Source organism: Numenius arquata, chromosome 4 (assembly GCF_964106895.1).
Source record: "Numenius arquata chromosome 4, bNumArq3.hap1.1, whole genome shotgun sequence".
In the NCBI taxonomy this organism is placed as follows: Eukaryota; Metazoa; Chordata; class Aves; order Charadriiformes; family Scolopacidae; genus Numenius; species Numenius arquata.
In genome coordinates, this window is record NC_133579.1 from 57,098,642 (window position 1) to 57,124,532 (window position 25,891).

Below are 25,891 nucleotides of genomic sequence, written 5' to 3' on the forward strand. Positions count from 1 at the left end.
ATTATAAAGGAATACAGGTGAATAGAGTTATAAAATGTCTTTAAAAACAGTACGTTCTGAGAAAATAATCTTCTATTCAGTGAAGATGAAATGAAGATAGTTAGGACCAATTAAGGAAATAATCTCTGAAAAAATAATTGGCACCCAATAATAGAGTTCTTCAGACACTGTGGAATGTTAAATGAAGAGTGCCGCCAGTCAAAAGAACCAGCAAAATTAAGTCAGTGGCAAACTAGAATTTGAAGCTCCGGAGAAATATGAAAATAACCCAAGTTAAAAACCTACTTTTCCAGTTTAGCAATGGAGCAATTAAAGATTCTGTCTAAAGTTTAGGCCCATAGTAGTTTTTTTGCTGTTAGTTATTTTTGGTACATGCTTCCATATGAATTAAAGGACTTGAGTTCTGTGCTTAGTAGGACAAAAGGCTCTCTAATGAGGCTACTGATACTTTATACTCATTCATCTTCTATTGTGAAAACTGAATGTGTAATATTCAAAGGGATCCATAGTTGGAGGAAGGGTTTGTGTTTGTAAGCACTAATGGAAGTGCAAATTATTTACAAAAATTGCTATAAACCCACATGTCTTGTTTCATTAGATTTAATGAGTATGTTTCTTGTTTGCAAACAGAAAGAAATCCGTAGTTCGTTAGTACTTTCCATGCTGCAGCAAATGTTAATGGAAGATAAGGCAGATCTGGTACGAGAAGCTGTGATCAAAAGCCTTGGCATCATTATGGGATATATTGATGATCCAGACAAATATCAACAGGTATAATTTGGTTCGGATTTTGTATGTATGAAATGTCTTCTGTAGTTATTTCATCAGTAGGGAGATGCATAATTTCATATACTCTTACCAAACGTTTTCAGATACTTTAAAAAATGTTGATGGTTTAAATGAATGTTGATTTTATTGTATCACCAAGACAAAAAAGAAAACAAGTATCCTTAGAAGCTCAGATGTAACCATTATACAGGAGCTTCACTATTAATTCATAGTTTGCCTTCAAGAACATACCGCTTCATTAGCCACCTGATACTATTAGCCAATTTGATATCATCACTTGCTAACAAAGATTCATTTACAGCAAGAAAGTCTACTTGTAGTTCAACTTAATACTGTCTAATAATGTTTTAGATAAGTGAAGATGAAGATCTTCTAATCCTGTCCTTGAGTTTTTGAAGTCAGGGTGGTAAAATGTGTTAGTATTAATTCTGATAACTTGACTGTGGAGAAATATTAACAGGGTCATTGGATCACCTACTGTTTACCTTTGTAGGTGGACTGGGAATATCTGCTGAAAGGCCTCCATGTACTATGTTGTTTTATTTTTATTACTGTAAAATTTTAAAAGTAGGCTATAATCTTTTTCTAGACAGCATGTTTTTCTGTAGCAAACTTCAGCATGAATTGAAGGAAAAGTAATTGTATTCTATATTTTGCCAGGGCTTTGAACTGCTGCTTTCAGCTTTAGGAGACCCTTCAGAACGTGTAGTTAGTGCAACACATCAGGTATTTTTACCTGCTTACGCTGCCTGGACAACAGAACTGGGAAATCTACAGTTCCATCTTATACCTACACTGCTTAATAAAATTGAAAAATTGCTCAGGGTATGTGTTCAGCTGTTTCTACATTAGAAAGTTTTCTTTTTATCTCTATTACATATGCAGACTTCTTAAAAAAAAAAAATACAAAAATGTAAATAATTGCTACTTGATTTTCTATGGGGGAAAAAAATTCTGGAGATTTTTGTTCTAACTCCATAACTTTTACTTGTCCTTTGAAAGAAAGAAAAAAATACCACCACCAAAACCCTTAAAAACCCACATAAAACAAACGGATGCTTCTTTAACAATGCTTTACTTTATAGCCCAATAATTAAAGTGCAGTTCGGAAAACACTTGTTTGAGGCTGGGACCAGATGACGTGTGTTATTCTGAGTGCATTTGCCCTATATTTAAATTGTTTTAAGATGTTGCGTAGTGTATTTTTTTAATAAAGTGCATTATTTATTACCAAAAAAAAAAAAAGTAGAATTGAATGGTTTAGTTAAGTGATTTGCAATTATGAGCCAGTTTGCACACTTGATTTGGTAGATATCTGGAAACGTCTGGAAAATAGGATATCTCGTAACAATCTAACACACTTAACCAACATGCTTATTATCGGAGTAATAATCAGTTTTTAGATGCATTGTTCCTTAAGACCAAGGAATCCCATTTCCAAAACATACTGAAAATTTTTCTTTCAAAATATTTATATATTCATCAACATGAACCACTAAATGCCAAAGGCAATTTTGCTTAAATCTTTTGAGGAGAAGTGACTTAAGGGTGACAGGGGGACTTGGATGTTGACACAAACTAAGCCTGTGGTTAGGATAAATTACTATATGATTAGTGTTTCTGTGTAGAAGCTCATCACAGATGTGCTGCGCTTTTGCCAGGGAATACATGCCTAAGCAACAGATCATCCAAACCAAAAACTTTAACTAAATGTCCTGTTTGTTTCAGGAAGGAGAACATGGGTTGGACGAACATAAGCTCCACATGTATCTGTCTGCTCTGCAGTCATTGATTCCTTCGCTGTTTGCACTGGTGCTACAGAATGCACCTTTCACAAGCAAGGCTAAACTTCAGGGAGAAGTACCACAAATAGAAGGTAAATGATCGATTTCTGTTATGTGGAAGTTTTAGAAACTTAAGTATGATTCAGTGACAAATCTCAAATTACTGTTAACTGCAAAGGAGGAATTTCAGGAATAGTCCATATATTTAGAGTTCATGTGTATTTAGGGTTGCTACGTAAACATAAGTTGCAGAATATATGTAAAAACTTCAGATTTTTATAATACACTGGCTATACGATAATGATTTAAGTTTCTGTCCCCAGGTATTTTTTTCTAATCTATCTATTCTTTGTGTTATATTTTTGTATATACGAAGAACAGAGAAAGAAATTCAGGGTATCTCTGTCGTGTTAAAAATTTTCTTTTTTTAATGTTGCTGAGTTCATGGAGAGAAATTTTTTTTTTTTTTTTTTTTATAAAACCAGAATCTAGCATAGGAAGATTTGTCATGACTCTTTCTTTGTTCTGTTTTTTCCCTTTTTGGGAAAATGTCTTTCTACTTCCTTCCCCCCCACACACTCCTACTGTATTCCTATGAAAGAAAAGTCTTAGACCTGAACTCTTATCAGATATTTATCTAATTACAAATATCAGTTTATTGATACAGAAGAAATATGTAAATTGTGATTATTTGCCGTAGACTAAAGGAGAACTAAATGGTATCCTTTGGGATTTTTTTTTCTGTGTTCACTTAGCAATGTTGTGCACTGCAAGTTACAGGCAAGATGACTTCTTTGTTCCCAGTGACATGGTTTTATGTAATCCAATGATAGTCTTGCAATAAAATACTTTTTTGTCCTAATACACAACACACATTGTGGAGGGGAAAAAGAATTTAAAAGAATACAGTTTTGCCTTCTGATTTGCCTCTTAAATGTTTCTTCACATTTGTCTCTTGTAGCAAATCCTTAAGCAAGGCTTCCTTTTTCCACACATTTCTATGCTTGCTTGAGAGACCTGATTATCACAAAAATAGTTTTTATTTGTCTTTCTTCATTTCTTTCTACGTCTTAAAAGAAACTTTTGAGAAAGCAAAGCAATCCTTAACTGGGCTTCCTAAAGGTGTCTAAAGAATTGTTTTCCACTAATAGCCACTAATTAGCTTAAGAAGGCTGACCTCAGTTTCAGTTAATTCTTCCAAATAAAAAATTTTATGAAGTGGGAAAAATACAGGCTAGCGCAAAAGCTTCACCATTTTTTATGTATCTATGTAATACCTTAGCAGACTGAATGGCCTGATAGTGAAGTTGTACTTAAATCAGCAATCCTAGCCTGTAGAATGTTTTATGCTATGACAAATACTTTTAAAAGATATTATTGATAGTATCTGCCACATGCTGATAATAGTGCTGTGTGTGAAGATTCAAAGAGAGGGTGACAACTTTAAAGGAGAATTTGGAAAGTAGCTGGTGATACGTTACTGTGCATCAATGTGAAAATATTAAACATGCCATGGTAAAACTCATTCAGCTGACTTGAGTCATTTGAAGATGAGCACTTTTTCCCTGGGTTACTACTGCTTAAATAAGGAATTCAAAATTTCAGGCTTCATCCTAGTCTGACACCTCCTTCCTCCACAAAACTGGAAGAAAAAAACTCATGTACTTTTCCCTAATCCAGTAGTATTGCAGGAACTGCAAGCTTGCTTTCTTGAATTTTGCAGTAGGAAAGATGATGTTCTTGTTACTTAACATTATTGCTGAATAATTTTAAAAATGCTTGACATAAATGAGAATAATAAAAGCAATGTTGGTGTACGCAGGCTTTCAATTCCCAGATATTTTGATGGTCTAGATTTTTTTTGAGGTCTTGCTTTTTATGTGTAAATTATTCTCTTCTGGTAATTCAGATAGCTAAGGAGATGGGGGAGGGAGTGGGGACCGTCAAAACCTACTTGATATGTAGAGGTTGGAGCAGTTAGATGATTAAAGTGTAGCAGGTCAGGAAACGTTGCCTGCAAGTCACTCTAGTGTAAATCTGCGGTGTGTTCTTTGGGACCTTCCATCATCTTCCTGTACCTGCATTTTCTCTTTTTAAGTAAGGGTTATGTAATCTCTTCAGAGTTGGATTTAACTCACTATTTTTTTAAAAAAAAAACAATTTGATAACCTTACACAGAAGGCACTAAAAAGTTTCAGACTTTCTTAGCTATCTTTGCTGACATCACTTCCCAAGTATTTTCATCTTCTTTTGTTCATGAGCACTTGTTCTCTGCTGTTGCAGTCACTAGATTTCCCCGACCCGTGTCGCCTCTTCAGGATGTGGCCATCATCATTGGAAGCCGTGAACAATTAGCAGTGTTGTTGCAACTGTATGATTATCAGCTAGAACATGAGGGTACCACAGGCTGGGAGACTTTGCTATGGGTAGTCAATCAATTGTGAGTTAATTTGTATTTAATGATTCCTAACTTTAAAATATGTCCAAATTAATAGTTCTTAAGCATTATTACATTGAACAATTATTAAACGTAACAATTTTATGTATGATTGTGTTTAGGAATTATTAGAGGAAAGGATTGAATTTTTCTTAAACGTTTTAATTTTCATACTGAGTTGACTTTGATTTTATTCAGAAAACATCACCTATCTAGCAGAATGTGTAGGTAACTACTTGCTCCAAAAAATTGTTTCCTTTCATCTTTGCACTAGTATAGTAAATCCTGTGTTAGTGAAGATTGTTGTATTCTGAATATCTCATGAAATGTACTGTTCTGCAGTAGCAGTTGTTTGAAAATACAGGTCAGACTTTTCTGGCACTTAAACCCTTGCTTTCTTCAAGGGTCAGGAATTGTACAGAACGTGTAGGTAATTATATTAGAACCAATAGTGCTCTGTGTGTGTACATATATGGTTATTAATATAAACAATAAATTATACAAATATAACTGGAGAGAAACAAAAGATCAGAGTAGTGTTTAATATCCTTTTGTTTCCTGATTTTTAGGCTGCCACAGCTTATAGAAATAGTTGGCAAGATCAATGTAGCATCAACTGCCTGTGTCCATGAGTTCTCTAGATTTTTCTGGAGACTTTGTAGGACATTCGGGAAAATTTTTACAAACACTAAGGTAAGTTATTACCTTAATCATTCCATAAAAAGAGTACCTTGATAGTATGTATTCTCCACATTTATGGTGTGTCTGAATTACTTGCACTTTGTGTGACCATTTATATTTGCATATCTCACTGATACTTGTCCGTTAGTACATTTAAACTTGCTATTATTAAACCTCTGTTTGCATCCTTTTGATTTCTGTATTTGACCTCTTTGGAATGGCCACCTTACCTTGCCCAACAAGGAAGGATTGTTTTCAAAAACTGTATTCTTCATATTTCCTTTATGAATTGCATAGAGAATGGGAGAGATCATCCTAATTCTAGTGATTTAACAACTTACTTTCTTCAGAACAGCATACTGTTTAGTGTTTGTGACATACATAAGTAGTTAATCCTGTAATTAATTGGAAAATTAAAATTTGTGCTTTCCCTGCCCAAAATATTTTCTACAGATGATATCTAAACATTTTTATCAAGGAAATATATTATTTTTCTCAATAAAATAACTTCTGAATATAATTCAAAAATATTTTACAAGGAAATTATAAAACACGAGAGGGTTACCTAAAGATAAAATTACAAAACATTATGTGCTGCCTCCAGAGAGGAGATTAAAACCAGTTTTTCAATGCCCCTTCTGTAAGTTATCTTTAGAACCCTTGCTTCTATAAAACTGTTCTGATACTGATTGTCACAGCTATATTTTGGAAGAGAGTACTTCATGGACAGCAAAGATATAAAACAAAATCTTTTTTTCTTTAACATACAGCTTGGTAAAACCCTAAAGCCCAACTAAGGATGTTGCCAAGACACTTCAGCTTTTGGTATCAGGAGTGCTAAATACTGTTACTTCAGTGTGGGTACTCGATAGACACACTTACTCTCTTTTGTCATACTTTCAATTTTCGTAAAAGCTGGCTATGCTTTTGAAGGTACAGAACGAAAAAAAAAACCTTTAAAATGTCCTTTTTTCTATTGTGGTTTTTTATTCTTAATTTTTTCTTAAGTTAATTGACACTGGTAACAGGTTTTCTTACATGGGATTCATCATCCTTTGTTTAGGTAAAACCACAGTTCCAGGAGATCTTAAGACTGTCTGAGGAAAACATAGGTAAGTAGCTTTTTACTGAAACGAACGAAAATTGATCTTAACTGCAACTGGACAAAAAGCTGTCAATCTCTTGTTCAAATAACATGTTCAGACTGCAATTCTCAAATTTTTCATCTTTCTGAAATGTTGAAAATCTAATCTTAGTCTGAATGGAACCCTCTGAAGTTATAGATGGTGTATGTGCGTGTAAAGTACAAATAAAATCTCAAATCCAAGACCACTTGCACATTATTTTAGGAGGTGTGTGTCTATATGCATATATATGTATACAAGTTCTTCAAGTGTGTGTATATATATATATAAAGGTTTATATATATATAATACTTAATACATGCATATCTACCCTATATATACAAAATATATAGTATAGATATTATACATGCACATATATACACATGTATATGTGTATATAAAACCTAAATTTTTCCACTGTTTCATTAGATTCGACGGCAGGTAATGGAGTGCTTACAAAAGCCACAGTTCCCATCTATGCAACAGGGGTCCTTACATGTTATATTCAGGTAGGTTCGTTTTTCTGTTTCTTTGTTCAATGTTTACTAATACGTAAAATTTATTCTACCCAGAAAACCCTTACTGTTTTCTTTGAAAACTTACAGTGCTTTTGTGCTTTGAGGATAGGTAGATAAGTGGGCAGCTGTAAACACATTTAAAAGCAAAGTTTTCTTATCAGGTTGTCTGCTATGTTTAGATGATAGTTATCAGTGTTAAAACCTGAATTCAGTAAATCTGAAAATGACATCTGGCACCTTCACTGCTGCGAAATCTCAGACATTGACAGCTGCCATGTGCCTCTATCAAAAAATATTGTTATTCCAGAAGGGTTATTCCATAAGAGGCCATTTAACTCTGAACCCTGCAACCATAATTTTGCAAAATTTACTGAAACAGATAAGCAGGTAAATGCCATTTTGGGCATAGTTGGAGTATTAAAATTTTAGTGTTACCTATTTCTAAATAAATGCTCCATAAATAATACTACCTAATCCTCCAGTAACCAGCAGTTATGGCCTGGCATATACCTAATTTACAGGAAAAAATACTTTATCATCTCACAAATGTTTAGTGAATTGTGAGCAATCACAGACTGTCAGGAGCTATGAAAGTGCTTAAGTACAAAGTTTCTTTAGTGAAATTATTTGGGTAATTTGAGCAAGAGTATGTGCTTAGTTGATGAAATACAGAAATAAAGTCTTTACTTGTGTTTGCTTTGAAAGATTCATGTTCTTAAACCACGTTTTTGAAGTTAGTGAGGATTGTTAAAGGCTAAATCTAGTTTGTTCTCATTCATAGTTTGTCTCTTTCGTAGCTGTAGCTCTTTCGAACTGCAGCAATACTTCTGCTACGTTCAACATTGTATGCTCTTCTTTCAGGAAGAAGACCGCAAGCTGTTAGTTGGATTCTTAGAAGATGTAATGACCATGCTTTCACTGTCCCATGCTCCTCTTGACAGCCTGAAAGCTTCCTTTGTGGAACTGGGGTAAAGAATATACCTTGGAGTTGACTAGAAATCAATATGTTAGAAGTTTTTACTAAAAGCTGCTAATCTGGCTGTGATTTTAGTAACTCTCATGCTTTGGATGAATGAAGGGTATACTTGCTTTTTTTCCTGGGTGTTTCACAAAATTTAAACTTTTAATCTCTAGATTAAAAACATAGTGGTAAAAAAAATCTGAAGTGTAACAAAGAAACACCAAAACCCAAACACAAAAACCATGTGAAAATCAGTCATTGAGGATAAAATGGAAATTCTTTTGTATTTTCCATACTAGTATGATGTGTTCTAGATATATATTTGCGTTCAGTTCAGTGTTGTAATTTATTGAAAATTATCTTGTTGTTTTTTAAATGAACTTCAAAATGCAATATATTTTTTAGACAGCAACATGTTGCATGTCCTTCAGAATGAGATGTTTTGTATCCTTCAGAAAGGATAAATATTGGAGTTTTAGATTTGTTTGGATTCTTAAGACTACATTTTGTAGGCAAATAACACAGGGTTTGGGAGGGTTTTTTGGTTTTTTGTTTGATTGCCCAACTGCTTTCTTTTTAGTGCAAACCCAGCTTATCATGAGCTGCTATTAACTGTCTTATGGTATGGAGTTGTCCATACTTCTGCTCTTGTTCGATGTACAGCTGCTAGAATGTTTGAGGTAAGTGTTATCCAAACTTTTTTTATACCTTTTTAAAACTAGAGTTTATTTTTAAAAACAGTGATTAGGATAATGTTGCTACATTCTTAAAAATTACAGATGGCTTAAATAAGTTGTGTACTGTGTGATGGAGCAGGAAGTTGTTGTGCAGTTGTTTCTGTATCTGTTCTCTGTTCAACAGCACATCTTTTGTGAAGCAATTTGTCATTAGCCACTTGCAAGGTGTTTCCGTAGTAACTGCATATGTGTTCTTTGATCTGCTGCTGACTTGATTGTTGCATTCTGATTATTGCATGCTGAAAAACATTTTCTGATTGTGAAAACACATTTCATTGCTAAACTGTGTTCAAACCAGAATTAAATACATTGTCAAATGTGTTTGCTTAGGTCTGTAGGTAAACATAAACAAGCATATTTCTGAGTTTTAACCTTTGCTGTTGCTATTCGACACATCGTCAGTAACCTAATTCACAAGTTACTGGTTTTCAAGACTTTGTTATACTTGTGCAATGCATTTGCGTTGTAATTCAAACTAGTTTCCACTGGTGCCAAATATGGTGGTGAAAACGTTTAACCAATTTTGTATTGTTTGTAAAATTTAAAATAATTTATGATTACTTTACTTGCCACATTAATGACAGCTTCACCTTTCCTTTAACGTCTATACATTTGTTCAAGATAAAGACTGTTACATTGAACTATTAAGTTTGCTTTTATTTCCACATCATGCCTGCCTTTCATCAAATGTTTATTAGAAAAGGCATATACAAAAACTCTGGGACACATTCCACTTGCTGAACAAAGAGATTACCTTTTTTTGGCATGTTAGAAAGACATACTTCTAATCACACTATCACAGTCCATTTCTTTTTTTTTTTTTTTTTCCCTTCCACATTTGACTCATTTGAATAGCTTTTGCAGTGGACCTTCAGCTGAACCTGCCACCTTCTGTGCATTTACAAAAACAAATTTCAGGTCTGCCTCAGAAAAAAGAGCACTTAACGTAACCTTAACATAGCCTTACTGCAACTCTGCAAGTCTTTGCAGATGAAGCACTAAACAACCACTTTTAAGACATATTCTGAGACTTCAGTTGAAAACATCCAACCTTGTCTTTTTGCTGTTTTTTCTTTTCTCCCTTTAAAAAGGAGATGACAATTTTTGGTCACCCTTAAAATATTTTTTGAGTTGCTGTTTGGGTGTTTTTTTCCTTTTTTTAGTCTAACAAGAACACTGCTTATATTTTATGTTTGTAATAATAAGCTCTTTTTTTTTTTTCTTAATAAGCATTAGCCAAACCTATGAAAGACTCAGTTACAACAGGCTGTTGTCTTGGTTGCAGTTTCTTTTCAAATTCAATAGTATGTTGATTATTTTTAGGCAGTCCTGCCTGCTGTTTGACTGCTTCTTTCCTGGTAGACTTCAATTTTTACTAAAGCACAGGGACCTTCATTGCAGACACTTTTCTCACTTGAAAATAGTATCATATTGCCACTTCCTTGATAACCATAGCGTACATATTTACACAGGGCAATATATAAATTTGGGAAGTCACGTGTAAAGAGGTGGTAATAATTGATTTTACCTTTGGAAAATTCCTTCATTCAAGGAGTTTCTGACATCTGAGAGGCTGCTGAATGGCAAAACCTGGCAATTAGATAATAGAACAAAGATTATGTCACCTGCAGGACAGGTATATGAGAAGTATAAAGGTTCTGGGCAGCAGAGTGGTCTGTACAGCAGGACAGTGACTGCCGTGATTTGGACCTGCCAGGCCGCGCTACCAAACCTTTACAGTCTGTCAAGGGTTGGAAGGACACAGAAGTGATTTAGAGCAGTTCTACCCCTTCTTCTCCTTCAAGGGCAGGAAGCTTTGTGCTACCATTTTTAAGGTGTAATATGCATAAGTAATGATCCCACATTGATCTAGAGGATTCAAAACAGGATGAAAATTTTCGTTGTCTGTCTCACTGTAACCTTAGGTGCTGCTGCATGGCTTTGCCCATCCAGCTGTTTCTGTTGCTTCTCTGTTAATGTTTTCAGTCAGTGTTTCCCATTTGAATGTTGATGCAAACAGATTTGATTGCTGCTGGTTTGAACATGAAGCGCATAGTTGAGTTATAAGCTTTGTTGGTCTGTTTAGGTTCAAGGCTAGGAACACTTACCCTCAGAATGACACTTGAATTATGAAGCATGTTTTATTTTCTGTAATACAGAACAATGCTGTTTACCATACTTTGCCATAATTAGAAGTGTGGCAGCCCACGCAGTCATGAAGCTGAGACCATACTATTTTGTTTGCTAATTATACAAATCCAAAACAATACATTACCTCTAGTCTTTTCTCAAAATTAAGACTAGTAAAGAAAGCCCAAGTCCCTATTTGTTCAAAATTGAAAATAGTAATCATTCTCTGTTTCAATCAATGGGAAAACCCGAAAATCTGTGTATGAGAGTAAGATCATTGTAGTCAAACGGTGAGCTATGTCCTTAGCAGCTGTTTGAAGAGTAGCCCATACACTCAATACATCAGCACTTTAAGTTGTTGCCCCTGTAAGTAGTCGTGAAATGTATTAATGTTAAAATGTAGTAGTTGAACAGACATTCCTTGTACTTTCTGAATAACAAATGCAGAAAGTTGCAGCTTTCCCCCTCCAGTTGCTTTGCAGCAATGTTCTTACACAGCTTATAAATTCTCTCCCCATTCTTCCTCCTTCAGTTATTGCTTGTAAGGCCACAGTATGTTCAATGCATGGGTGCACCTATGCATGCACGCACGAGTATTGCTTAACAAAAATCACTGCTTTGGATAGAAGGCTTCTGGAAAGTCAAGTTCCTTCCAGTCTTTCACAGTTTACTTTGTTTTAAATTCAGAGTTGTTAAAGTAGGAATGCTCAAACAAATAGCAAAAATGTAAAGCCTTCTCTAGTTAGAGGGTGTAAGCATTGCCTGCTTTTAGGAGTGTGTGATGTGCTGACAGCTACTGCTTTCCCCTTGGGATATGTATCTTACGTGTTCTCTTGTTAAACAGCTTGGGGAGAAGCCCAGAATTTAACTTGTGTTCATGATGTAATTTGAGTAATTAGAATATAGCTAAATATTAAAAAGAAATTTCAAATTTCTTGCAGAAATGACTAAGAAGCTTTTCATGTTTATCTCCTAAAACCAGCAAATATATGCAGACTTCCTTACATGAGATACAAAATGGAAATATCAAGACTTTCCCATTTTTATTAAGGCAGACAAAAAAGCTATTTTGCTGAATTTGGAGAAAGTTTGGAACTTGTCATTTTTGAAAATTAGTAGGTTTTCATATGTAGAAAACATGTAAAGGACATCTGCTACATATGCAACTGTATACTTATGTATAGCTATATAAGTTATATAAGCTATTACAAATACCATTTCATTGAGTTAGTAACATCATTTAGATTAAACTGTCATATTCAAATTAGCATTGTTTTAGTATTTAATTATACATCATCTGTATAATAATACATAACTATATTAGTGTTTGAATTATAATACATAATTACTTGCTTAACTTTTGAAAGGTCAAGTTTTAAAATAGCTTAAAACATCATCATATCATTGAATTTGTCAGGTTTGTGCTGATTTCCAGACCACTTCAGCTTTCTTCATGCCTTTTGCATATACAAAGCACTAGTGTAGCAGTATTTGCTTAGCTTCTAATTTTGGTTTGCTTTTTGTGTTTTTTCTTTCTCTCTCTTGGTTGTGCCGTTCTTCTTCCCATGATACTGTGCTCGCTCTTTCCGTGCATCACCTGTGATACCCCCCTGCTCCGACCATTCAGCTGTTGGTGAAGGGGGTACATGAAACTCTGGTAGCTCAGAGAGTTGTTCCTGCTCTCATTACTCTCTCCAGTGACCCTGAAATGTAAGTTTCCTGACTGTCTTATATACCCAGCATCCTTCTTAATACTTAGGAAGAAATAACCATCAGTTCTGTTTCTTATTCTAGCTGAACAAAAATGGAATTACTTTTAAAAGTAACTTTAAATCACTTGTAAATGAAAAGATTTACTACAACACCTAGAACTAAACCAGATAAAATTGCTGAATAAACTTTAAATAGAAAAGTTAAATTAATGTCATTTAATTTTTATGGTGTTTTATATTTATTCGTATTCTCAGTTTTGAAATTTGCTTACATCATTTCTAGCAGAAAGCTGGATGTTAGTATGTTCTGTAATGCTATCAGCTTTACTACTGCAAAATTAAATATCATCCGCATTACTGAAATGTCAAATAGTTTTGGCTGTATCTAACTTCTGATGGGCGACCATAGTACTTCATTGCCTGGACATACTGATGTGATATTTCTTTCAAGCTAAGGAGGGATGCTTTGCTAATCTCACTAACAGGTTGTTACTAATAAATGCTACCGCATGAATAGTCTTGATCGTTTTAATGTCTTGTGTGGGTGACTAAACCAAGAAAAAAAACCCCAAGAGTCTGCCTGCCCATCCTCAGTCACAGCTAACCCAGTTCTTCAAGTTTACCAAACCGTTTTTTATTGCATGTTGACTGGTTTACAGCTGACTCTTCGAGGCATGAGTGAAGCCTTAGTTGACAAGCGGGTTGCTCCAGCCCTTGTTACCTTGTCCAGTGATCCCGAATTGTGAGTTTCACATTGAGACCTTGAGTTAATCCTGTCTGTCTTTTTCCTGGTCTGCTTTTTTTTTTGTGTTATCATTGCTAGAAACTAATGTAAGTTAAAGTACTAATTTAAAAATTTTGCTTTATTTTTAATTAATGTTATTCTTAATGTTTAATACATCTTAAAGGCTCTATTTTTCTGTTGTAGTTCTGTGAGGATTGCAACAATTCCTGCTTTTGGGACCATCATGGAAACTGTTACTCAGAGAGAGGTAAGACACCTGTTGTCAGGCTGTTATTTTTGTAGCATAAGAAGTGGGTGATTTTTTTATAAATCCAATAATTTATTAATGAACTTGAAGAAAAAAAAAAGCCTCTAATAAATTATTTCTTCCTCTGCTACATCCTCTTCCAAAATGCCTTTCAGTTTTGCAATGGTCTTTTTTTTCTTTTTTTGAAACAAACCCTCTTAACTAATAAAAACATTTCCTTCTAAATATCAAACCAAACATAAACAGAGAAAAAGAGTTATGTACGGGGGAGGCCTGTGCTAGAAGATGGGAAATCCCATGCTCAAAATGCTTTAAAAACATTCTCCAATACAGTTGAGAAATCCAAGTCCATTATTTCCAAATAAAATAGCTTTACTTTAAAATGCTAACCAAAAAGTGGTGGTAGGATTCAGTTACCTCCACATAAGTGTATTGTACCATTTTAGATGCTTTAGGATTATGGTACTTGGCTTCCAACTACTTTAGAAAGGCATAAGTCTCCTATAGTTCCTGTCATATCTGCTGGTTTAGCCCATGGTGTCTAAGATGGCATTAAAAGACATCATAGTGATATAACTGGAATAATCCTTGAGGATAATACAGATATGCAATTCTTCCTTGTTTTTTAAATTATGAAACTTTGGTAATAGATCGGAATTCTGAGAAAAACATGCAGGATTCTGCTGTAAGCAGTAGAAATACTGTATTTTGTTTTATATAGTAACTGTACAATCAAATTTCTTCTTAAAGTCTTTGCAGCTTTTTGCAGAGCTTGCATTCTTCCTGTAATTTCAACATATTCTAAAAGAATGTGTTTGAGGAAATGTGAGTAAGAAGTCAGTGATGACTCACAACTACTTGGAAGATGGATAAGTTACAATTTTGTAGCTTGGAATGCATGCCTATAATCAGTTTGGGAAGAATACTGTTTTGTTACCACACAAAAATTACTGTATCCATTGCACTAATTATAATAAGCCTTTGAGTACAGAGGTGATACCGCCTTCCAAAATATATCAGAAAATGTTGTTTTTACAACTTTGAATGCAAATTAAATACTAATGTCATCTTGGATATATTTGTATTTTCAGTTTTTCTAACCTTTAGTTGAAGGAATCTTTCTAATTCCAATGATTTTATGATGCTTGTTTTTACATCTCTGTCCTCTGCAGAAAATATATCAGGATACTAATTGAGATATATTGCAAAAAAAAAAAAAACTCACATGAATTAAGTTCTAATTAAACAGGAAAACTCCAAAGTTAGTAATAGTAAGAGGGAAATATTAATAGCAGGTAAAAGATGTGAGTATCAAAACCAAGGAAACCTCAAGGGGAAAGACCAACTAAGTGGAAGCACCTGTTTGTAGTTAAAGATAGATCAGATTAAAACACTGTTGACAGTCTTTAAAATGTAGAGCTGCATTGAGGAGTTTGGAACATCTTGTCAGAAAAAACCTGTAAATTAACAGAAGGTCCAAGGTTTATCATCTGAAATATGGAAGATTATAGACATACTCTGAACTGACCATAACTGCTCCTACAATCTTCATTCTTTCGTGTACTTTTTATTTCTCTGGGAATATTTAGCTTCTGGAGAGAGTAAAAATGCAGCTGGCATCTTTCCTAGAGGACCCTCAATATCAAGACCAACATTCTCTACATTCAGAAATCATAAAAACATTTGGAAGAGTTGGACCTAATGCTGAGCCCAGATTTAGAGATGAATGTAAGTTGTATCAGTGGGAAGATGCACTCTTCTTTCTGTCCTAAAGCTAATAGTGTGCTGGTTGTATTGATGTTTGTTTTTTTTCTTTACAAAAAGTTTGATGAAAACTCTTGTTTTCAGTGTTTGATATGTCCCAGTATTTAAGACTTTGCTAATACAATTTTCATTTTACCTAACATTGGTGTCTATCTAGAACATCAGCACACGGTGATGAATGATTTCAGAGCTGGAGGGGACTGGTCACTTTGCTGCAGAGCAAATTTGAAGTTGTCTTTTTGTAATTACTTGACATGTGAAATGCCTTCATCTCCCCACCTCCCCCATTGCTTCACCCCTGCTAGCATAAAAATTTCAAGTATTCCACATATCTTAAATGTAAATGCATCCCAGATTAACAAAACGGCTTTTTTTTTTTTTTTTTGCCCCATGGCCCTGAAATGTAAAGCACATAAAAGACCAAAGTCGATTGTTAGGCTGTCTTAAAGATACTTGAAAACAAAGCATGAGGAGCTGTCCTGCCTCCCAGCTGCAGGCATCTCGTTCAGCAGGCTAAACTCATTACATAGGCTTTTTCTGTACTCGGGAGATTTCTCATGATGTGCGTATCTCTGTCACTAGCTTATCAGCTGTATTTATAAAATAGAAGCATATTTCAAACAGCTTTAGCAGCAGGAGAGTAATAATGTTGCAAAATATTTTCTGTAAACTCTTAGTATTTCAAAGGTACTCTGAGGTACCTCTTTGTTTTAGGTGATGTTTCTACAGTTTTATTTCAAGTTTGGGTTGATCAGTTAAATTCACAAGGACAGTCCCATCAAAAGCTGTATTATGCAGTTCTTGTTCCACGCTGATGCGATGCTTCAGATGCCTGATATTGCCACTGAGCAACTGTTTAATGCTAAGCAACTCTATGGAAAACAGTTTCAAAATAGTTATTCCGACATTTACTTTCACAGTTGTTATTCCACACTTGCACAAGTTAGCCTTGGTCAACAACCAGCAGTCTGTGGATTCTAAGAGACTGGATATCGCTACACATCTGTTTGAAGCCTACAGTGCTCTTTCCTGTTGTTGTATCCTTTTTTATGGGAAGTTTAGCTGTTATTTCTCTGTTGGGGTGGGGGGTGTGAAGATTTAAACTTGAAAAATAACTAAATTTGTCTTTGAATATGTGATGTAAAATATGATCTGCTCACTACTATGTTTTCACAGAAAGTGGAACTGAGAGGTACTTTAAAAAACACAAAACCAAATTTCTTGTTCTTAACCATTAACTTGGAAAAAAAAAAAGTATGCAAGGAACGGTATGGGTGTCTGAAATATATGAAGGTAAATATACTTAAGACCTTTTTTCTTTTTTTTAATTAGTCCTGAAGTGGCAAATGCTTTTCTGTTTTCTTGGATTTTGCTGCTGTAGCTTGTCCCTATGTTCGGTAGAATAAAATTGTGTAATTTCAGAACACAATCTTTATAATACCTTAACAACTTGGTTTTTAGTTATTTCAGAGGATTTAATGGTCAATCACTTTTTACCAGGACTTAAGTGTTTACGAACTGACATGGAACATCTCTCGCCAGAGCATGAGGTGAGCAGCTATGTTTACTGAGTATGAAGTGCAGTAAAAGTTGATATGTTAATGGTATTTAAAGCTAAAAGTTAAGGAGAGCTACTCATAAGAAGTACCATAGCATTGAGGGGTTTTTTTGATAAGGAGTCGGTCACATGATTTAAAAAGAGTAAAATAATTTAAAATTTATTTCTAAGCCAAGTACCTCTGTGGAGTCGTATTCAACTGTCAGAAATGCACGTAGAAACAGAGTTCTGCAGACTGAAGAAAAAGGAAATGTTTTTACCATCTGTTTTTTCATCAAAACAGGGATACACTAAAATCAGTAGCCACAGTATGTCTGAGGAAACTCAAATGAAAATTGGTGGAGTACAGGAAAGAAATGACAGGCAAGCTCAGGAAAGAGGGTGAGAAAAGTATAGTCCTGAAATAAATGGGATGCTCTTCATATCTGGCATACTGTGTCCAGTCCTGGGCTCCTCAGAATAACAGAGGCATAGACATACTGGAGAGAGTCCAGCAAAGGGCCACAAAGGTGATGAAGGAACTGGAGTGTATCTCCTACGAGGAAGGGCTGAGAGAGCTGGGGCTGTTCAGCCTGGAGAAGAGCAGGCTTTGGGGTCATCTCATCAATTTGTATAAATACATAAATACCTTGAAGGGAGGGTGCAAAGAAGATGGAGTTGGGCTCTTCTCAGTGGTGCCTGGGGATAGGCTCGGAGGCAGTGGCACAAACTGAACCAGAGGAGGCTGCTGTCTGAACATCAGGAAACACTCTTTCACCATGAGAGTGAGTAAGGACTGGCACAGATTGCCCACGGAGGCTGTAGTCTCCATCCCTTGAGATAATTCAAAAGCTGCCTGTACATGGTCCTGGGCAACTGGCTGTAGGTGGCCCAGCTTGAGTAGTTGGGTTGGACCAGATGGCCTTCAGAGGTCACTTTTGTTCTGCAATTCTGTGAATTGTAAAAAGCAGATCACAATAAGCAGACAGGGCAACATGGGAACTAACAAGATCTTCCCTCATAGAAGGAGATGACAAACTAGCAAGAGAAGAGAGTTAGGAGGAAAAGCTGACTTAAGAAACTTGAAAATTTGGCCATATGTCTCTGTATACTTTTTGGTAAATACTTGAAGATGAACACTAATAGAGATTGAAACACATAGATATTAAGTCAGTAGCTGAAAACGAGAGACATAATTTAGTTGCGTGTTGGGAAAATCTTGACAGTATGAACACTTCAAGTGATGGAGGAAAAGATTTAATTGAAATGTACAAAGGAACGCTTTTCTGGTTTTTGAAGGTTAATGCTGCACTTCAGGACTTATTTTGTACTTAAGAAAAGTAATTACTTTTCCTTATGGTTGCAAAAGTGACATAATTAATATCACTGTATTCTCTAGGAGTTCTAGAGTTCTTGTACTCTAGAACTCTAGGAGTTCTAAGTTCTCATACTTGGTAACAAAGTTGCTTCTTCCAGGTATATTTTTGGTCTAGTAGTGTGTAGTCTCATTCTTTTACGTTCTCTATATTATTATATTATTTTATATTATTTACGATATGTGGAACTGGATGTGAATTAATTTGAGGAACTTTCAGACCTAAAAAGGAAAGAATCTGACTCCAGAGGGCTGAGTCAGAAGGGCCAGTAGTGACCTGAGCATCAGTCAAAGGCAACAGAATTGCAATTCCTTGCCCCCAGGCAGCACTGGGGTCTGGCGTTGATGATACTCTGTATTCAGAGAGTGCTGGGACAGATGTGTTGTATTTCGGAAGTCTAAGAATATAGCTGAAAGCTGTGGTAGGCAAAACTTGGGTTTAGTTAATTTTTCTTTGTTCTGTCATGTTCACTAATGGGGTAACTGATAGAAATACCAATACTGCATTTTTGTATAGTAGTTAGTGCAACTTCTAAGATTTAAGGCCATAGTCAGTTCAAAAGATGCCCTGAATTAGAATAAAAGAGCTTATTTGATTGATTTTGAGTCTTGTAGACAGAGAAGGAACTGAAGGCTTAAATTGACTTGAAATGAGGTAAATAAATAAAGACACACAGCTCTCAGTCCTCCTTTACCATGTGCCACCTCACTGTGATTGATTGGCTTCAGGCATGATGCCAAGTGCTTCATTTTTTACCCAGAGGGAAACATAAATTTAAAAATATTTACTCACACTCCAGTGGGTTTGAAAACTTAACTACAGCTTTTACTGTAGAAATGGAAATCTGGTGCTTAATCAGTTCCTTGCTGCAACAGGGTATTTGTAGGCACCATGATCGAGACCTCTGAGACCCACTTAGTTCTAGTGTCTGTCTGTCAAGCCTTGTGTCTTAAAAGTATATTTTCTGAAGTAAATTGATTTACTGTTTCAAATAGCTAGACATTTGCATAAACATAATTAACACTTTTCTAATTATTCTGGTTACTGAGGTGTTATTCATGATTCAAATGGCATAATAAGTTACAAAAACATGTTTCCTTATTCACAGAGCTGTAGCTCTTGTGGCTCTAAACATCAGTACAGAGTGTATCCTCATCTTGGAATGTAACATTTGCAGAATTGGCTTGTGATCCTGTCAGGCAGCATTTACCATTTATCCCCTCATATTTGCTGTCCTTTCATTCATATAAACAAAAGTCTGAGTTGGGTATTTAAGCCAGACCCTCTCGTCTTTAAAGTAAACACTTCGCCTTGTACAGGCATTTTAGATATTTTGCCAGCATCTCTTAATTCTGTGTCAAGTCCCTTCTTCCGCCTTCTCTACTTGCCTTCTCTTTCTTTTCAAAGTAATTGAATTTTGAATTGCATGATAATGACATATAATCAGTACTGGTTAAAAATATTTAGTCCATCTGCAGTATTGTTTACAATAGTTAAACATGTGTTATGTCTCTTAAATATCTCTAAATATAGAGTTGCATCTCTAAAATATCTCTCTTAAAGGAGGTCTAAATGATTTCGTAGTCAGTCCTATGACCAAAGAAAGAGAATCTAAAGGAATTGCTGTGAGCACCGTTTGCGAGTATCATAATGTAAAATTGCCATATGATACTATATTTATACGTTTTCTCTGCTTCACCCTGAACTTTATGACAAATGAATTTGGGGAAGAGGGAAGAATTGCTTTACTTTATCCAAGAATTATGCAGCCTTCCTGGAAGGAGCTGTGCAATGGGTGGGGGCTCCATCCTGGTATTCATATGATTCTGGGTCCTTGCTAAGTTACTCTCCCCCTTGATCAAGACTTCATATTATTGATATTTGAAACACATAGATTCAGATAGACATACAAAAATGTAGAGGAGCTCCAATGCACAGGTAGAAATGTGAAGTAACAAAAATTATGGCTGCTGTGCTTAAAAATTTCAGTTTTCTTTTGATACAGAAAGAAAAGCTTGCTTTTTCGCTGGAATTCTGAATGCACTTCTCTTGCACCTCTGTACTCTTAAGTATTTGCATAATATTTTATGCAATTGAAGGACAGCAGATTCAGCAGTAAGAGTTGTACTCCTGTTAGGCTTGTGCGCCCGTTTGAATGCTGCTTCCTGAAGTATTCAAGGGTATATGACACCTGCTGCCCAAACAGTTTCAAATGTTAAAGCAACATTTTTGGAGAAATAGAGTGAACAGTGGCACAGATCTGCAGACTGGGCCACATCTTATCAGTGTAATAGATGGTTTCAAAGGATATTTTATGCTGCAGCTGTCTAATAGGGATTTGACAGAAACTAGCTTTTTTATGTATATAAATACCTTTTAAAATAGTTATCAGTTGGTAATAACCATTCGTGACTGAACTGTATTTTAGGGATTGAAATTAGTTTTTTTCCTTTATTGTATATGTTCAGGTTTTGATAAGACGCTACTAATTTTAGTTGCTCGTAGCTTTGAGATTTTGAGTGTCTCAAAGTGCTAGCTTTCTCCTGAGCTGCGAGCAGAGAAGGTTTTTATTAATGTAGTGGGTATGTGTATATGTTTTTATATTTATATCTATATGTGTGTGTGTGTGTGTTTATAGTTTCACACTCTGCATTGCAACTGTTTTGCCTAAGTGTTTCAAATGCTTTTGTCTTAATGTGTTAAAACAGTACTGTTGTGGGCAGGTCCAATGAATTGTGTAATTTCTTTCCAAGCCTGCTATTGGGAAACATTCCTTCCTTTTTGGTATGCTGGAGAAATGTAAAATATCAGTATGGGGTTTTCTTAGTCTCAAGGATTCTGCAGAAACCTTTAATGATGCAATTGCTTTAGTTAAGAAAAAAAAAAAAAGCCTTGATTCATTGAAACCCTGGAAGACACTAGAGAAATGATACCATATTTGATTTAGCACTTCCTTTCCATTAAGGTTGCCATCACACTTTTTTCTTTTCTTTCCTTGCTTTTTCTTTCCTACCTAATGTTGGCAAAGATACTAATTTTAAAAGGTACTTGAAATTTCTCTGAAAGAAAATAGAGAGAAGATGAATGTAGGTCAAAGGTAATTGCTAATAAGTAAAAGCATTGTTTGAAAAAAGGAAGATAAGGAGGTGCGTCACAGAAACGAGTTTGCTTTAGCTCTATTTTAAAAAGCCAGGGAAGCAGGAGGGAGTCTCGAACTCATGAAACTATTTCAAAAACATCTTCTTCCTTAAAGTACTTTGAGTGGTTTTGTTGTCTCTAGCCACAAGGCATTAACAGATAGCTGAAATTTAAATGCGCTTGAAAAACAACAGGGAAATTTTTAAAACAGTTCTGCTAATGTCAGGATTAGTTGCAGAGTAGATTTCGTATGGAGACAATGTAAAAGAAAAAATGTCATGTATATCTGTTCTTCATATGTCTTTAGGTTATTTTAAGCTCCATGATAAAAGAATGTGAACAGAAAGTGGAAAACAAGACCGTCCAAGAACCGCAGGGGTAAGACTTCCACTTCTCTTTTTGTTTTCTGTACCTCCAGAGTAATGTTCTGCTGAGCGTATTCCATAGTGGTGTCCAAGGCTTGTGACCAGAAATCCTGCACTGACATACTCCATGTTTGAAAGCAGATTTTAGGAACTTTAATTCACTTTGTGGTTGTTTCTGTCTCCAGTGTAAAACATAGGACAGTACATTTTTATTTGTATCATAACAATACATTCTTGTTTTCCCGTGTTACTTTCTTCTTAATTTTTTATATATATTTAAAGCAGTAATTGACTTTCTGCCCTGAATCTGAGAAAATAAGGAGTGCTTGGCCTAAGTCGTTCGAGCAACGCACGTGGCACGCACCTTGCAACCCTCTTTCGTGGGGGCAGCCTGCAGGCTGAAGAATTGTTCTGGTCATGGCAATGACCTGTTCCAGGCTGCTGTCTTTGCTTAAGACTAGGGCACACAAGAACAGTTTCTCCAGTGTATAAACTGACCTACCTGTGTGACTATGCTGTATAGTAAATGTGTTGGCTTTGGGTAAATTCCAACTATGTTGCACTTCAATAAAACACCTGTTCTACAAATGCACTGTAAACCCGGCTTTCCAGTGAGGCATCAGACACGTGGTGGATATGCATCCGTTTGCTTCGTGGTAGAGGTGGTATCATATATCATAGAATCACAGAATGTGTGTGTGTGTGTCTCTTCTGATAACAAAAGAAGTTAACAGACCCACAAATTGGGAAAGCTAAGCATCATTATGATGAGGTGTACGTGTTCTTTTGCCTGCTTGTTCCTTGGAATGGCATACCAGCAGGTAACTTCTCAGGGATTATTAAATAATTTAATAGATCCTTAGGAGTGTTGCCAGGAAGAGTTTAAGATGAAGCAATAGGTATCTGAAAAAGAGAATCTGTCCTCAGTCTTGATACCTTGCCATGGAAATCAAGACAGCTACTGAAACTTGTTTATGTCATGCTTCCATACCTGTAATAAATTGGTAGAATTTACGTCTTGAAAGTGCTGTGGCAAAATCCTGGAAGCAACCTGTAGTTTGACTGAAATAGGCAGGGTATACAAGAACTGCACAGACGAGACATGGCATGGAAAAAGAGTGAGACTCTCATGCACCAAATAAAATATGGCAGGCTTTGCCAGTGGTAAATAGCCTGTTTACTGGTATCGCTGATAATGAATAGAGTGTAGTAAGAACTGAATCCATTTGAGATAGGAGCACCAGGTCAACTCTTACAGGTGTACTAGAAATGTACTTCAGACTTTGGAAGTGAAATAATTTTAAGACTAAAAATGTCCAGGTTCTACAAGAAATCACAATACGTAGTGTGTCTGTTCTAATAAGATAGTTGGTTCTGTCTAGGCATGTGGAAGTCCTGTCTAAGGAAGAAGAAATACAAAATCTTTAAGATCTGAAGAGTGCAATGTCGGTCAGCTGCTTTCCTCTTTCCTGTCCATGTGGCAATATTATGAAGTAGGGACTGGACTGACGAAGTGTATTCCAGTTGAGTGGCTATTTTCATATGAAATAGGTATTTCTTTGACATACTAGTTATTCACAGAATAAGAACCAGCTTTATTTGACTTAATCACTCCACAGGCCTGTTACATGCTTGCAACATAAGTAGCCAGTCAGTCGGGAATCAAAAAACGCATTCATTCACCCTGCTGCTTTTTCCCGGGGCTTCACTCTGTTACTTCCTCAAGCTTTGTACTTTTGCCCTTATCTTTTCTGCCCTCTCTTAAATGGCGCTTTCTGGCATGTATACCTGTGCGTCCCCCCAGCAGCCATACTCTGGATGCTTACCCTCTTCCTGTAGCCTTCAGATTCTTCAGCAGCTGTGTATTTGCTTATTTTTAAAGAACGGTGAATGCTCAGCTTGCCTTCAGCTATATTAAAGGTTGGCGCTTAAGCCAGCTATTTCCGCAGAAAACAACCTACCAATAATGATCCTTGTCAAGACAGAAACTTGCTAGTTGCCCAGTTAGACCCATTCTACTTTTTGCAAGTAAGAGTTAGTTTTATCAAGGTCTTCCCTGTACTATGTACCTTGCATAGCAGGCACCCAGTGTGTAATTGTGATAAGGCAGAGCTAACAGCCGGATTATTTGCAGAGCTGATGCTGAGCAATTGCTGTAGACTCTCACCGACCAACCTCTGCAAGGACATCCCTCCACACAAGCAATGACTTAATCTTTTGACTAACAGTTGACTCAGTAGAATCAATTGCATACACGGGCACCTGTTACTTTGCAAATATTTCCTCTGCTTGGGTTTTGTGGACTCTTTTTTAAATCTACAGACTAACCAATATTTTTTTTTCATTTTAATTCTTTGGGCAATGAAAAGAGACACCTCTTCAGACTTTGAATATGTAAAGAAAAAAAAAATAAAAGCAGTGTACGTTTTTAAATGTAGAAGATAAGACTTTTATGACTGATAAATTTGCTTCAAAAAAGGTTTATCAGTAACCAATATTCTTTTTTCATTTTAATTCTTTGTGCAATAAAAAAGCCACTCCTTCAGACTTTGACTATGTCTAAACATATAAGACTTTTATGTCTGATAAACTTTTTTTAAAGTAAATTAATTTATCACTTCTTGAGCACCTTACTGACAGCCTTTTAGAGATCATTAGAAAATATGAAATTGAATCCTTGTAAGGCAAACATATTCTGAAAGAAATTTTTTTCTCTCCCAGAATGCAGCAAATGTACATAATATGAAACTGGCATCTTTAAAGAACACCATTAACCATTAACTTTAACCTGAAATTTTTTTATTATCTTAGCTGTATCAGCTGAACTGTGAAACCTAAGGTTACGAAACAAACCCTTGGCTGAGCTCTGCAGTTGGACAGGATTTTTAATTTTTTTTTTTAAAAAATGTGCTTTTGCCTCTCTCAAATGTTTTAACTGATTTAGTTCATCAAAGCTGTTCTCTGCATGGCTAGAGTTTGAGTGATGAACTTCTATTTCATGTGGGGTTTAGACTTACCTTGCTTTAGGTTATATCTGTGCAGATATGTTAACCTCGACATAAGAGGTCTGTATTACTTGAAATCCCTCTTATGAAAGTATTTTGAAATCACAGTCCTATTAAGCCATTGCAGGAGAGATAAATGCAAACATGATACAACATCGATGTATTTTCTTTCAGAATGCAACTGCTGAAAACTGTAAGATTTGAAAAGGATAAGTCTTCACTATGTGTTTCTTCATTCTTTAATTAGCCTTCCCCTTCCTTACTCAAAATCAGGCTATGGTTGTAATCTTTTACTGTACAAAATTAACACGAACTATTTTACCACTGAAGTAATGACCTTTTCACATACATGAGTATCTCCTTTTTCTTGCAGCGCCCTTGCCAATTTCAGTTCCTAATTTCAGTGTTAAATATATATTTGATGAAGGATTTAAATGCAACTAGGAGAAATCACCGATTTTTGTTAACAACATGAGAATGCATGCACATAAATAAAACTGGCTGCAAAAAGCAATCCCAGGGTGCTGTTGGCTATCTTGTCTTTGCCCCTGACTGTTAGAAAAGGTTGGTCAAATAATACGGGGTCACAGAAGCAGTTTTTAAAAAAAAGATAAATCTTTGTCCTTTTAAATATCGGATAGCTACTTTTTCAGCAATTAACAAGGTATTTCAATCATGGGTGGCAACTTATGTTACAAACTCATTTTTAGAAAATGTCCTCCATGAATGTGTTTTTTTTTGGCCTAAAGCTTCCCCATAAAACAGGCAGAACTCTGTAGCATGTAATTCACCTAGGCAATGGTCAAAAATGTGATGTTTACACATTATTTTTTTTGTGGGT

At 35.5% G+C, this 25,891-nt stretch overlaps 1 protein-coding gene across 1 annotated transcript in view; it reads left to right on the forward strand.

The window, feature by feature from the left end:
- RELCH (RAB11 binding and LisH domain, coiled-coil and HEAT repeat containing) overlaps positions 1-25,891 on the forward strand; it is an 81,182-nt gene that overhangs the window by 51,931 nt on the left and 3,360 nt on the right. The window contains exons 14-28 of the mRNA XM_074146353.1: positions 631-771; positions 1,450-1,614; positions 2,518-2,665; positions 4,857-5,013; positions 5,580-5,703; positions 6,755-6,803; positions 7,245-7,324; positions 8,195-8,301; positions 8,875-8,974; positions 12,789-12,871; positions 13,802-13,865; positions 15,455-15,593; positions 16,550-16,666; positions 17,091-17,179; positions 21,988-22,058. Coding sequence (XP_074002454.1) covers positions 631-771; positions 1,450-1,614; positions 2,518-2,665; positions 4,857-5,013; positions 5,580-5,703; positions 6,755-6,803; positions 7,245-7,324; positions 8,195-8,301; positions 8,875-8,974; positions 12,789-12,871; positions 13,802-13,865; positions 15,455-15,593; positions 16,550-16,666; positions 17,091-17,179; positions 21,988-22,058 — 1,634 coding nt within the window. The remainder of the gene's footprint in view (positions 1-630; positions 772-1,449; positions 1,615-2,517; positions 2,666-4,856; positions 5,014-5,579; positions 5,704-6,754; positions 6,804-7,244; positions 7,325-8,194; positions 8,302-8,874; positions 8,975-12,788; positions 12,872-13,801; positions 13,866-15,454; positions 15,594-16,549; positions 16,667-17,090; positions 17,180-21,987; positions 22,059-25,891) is intronic.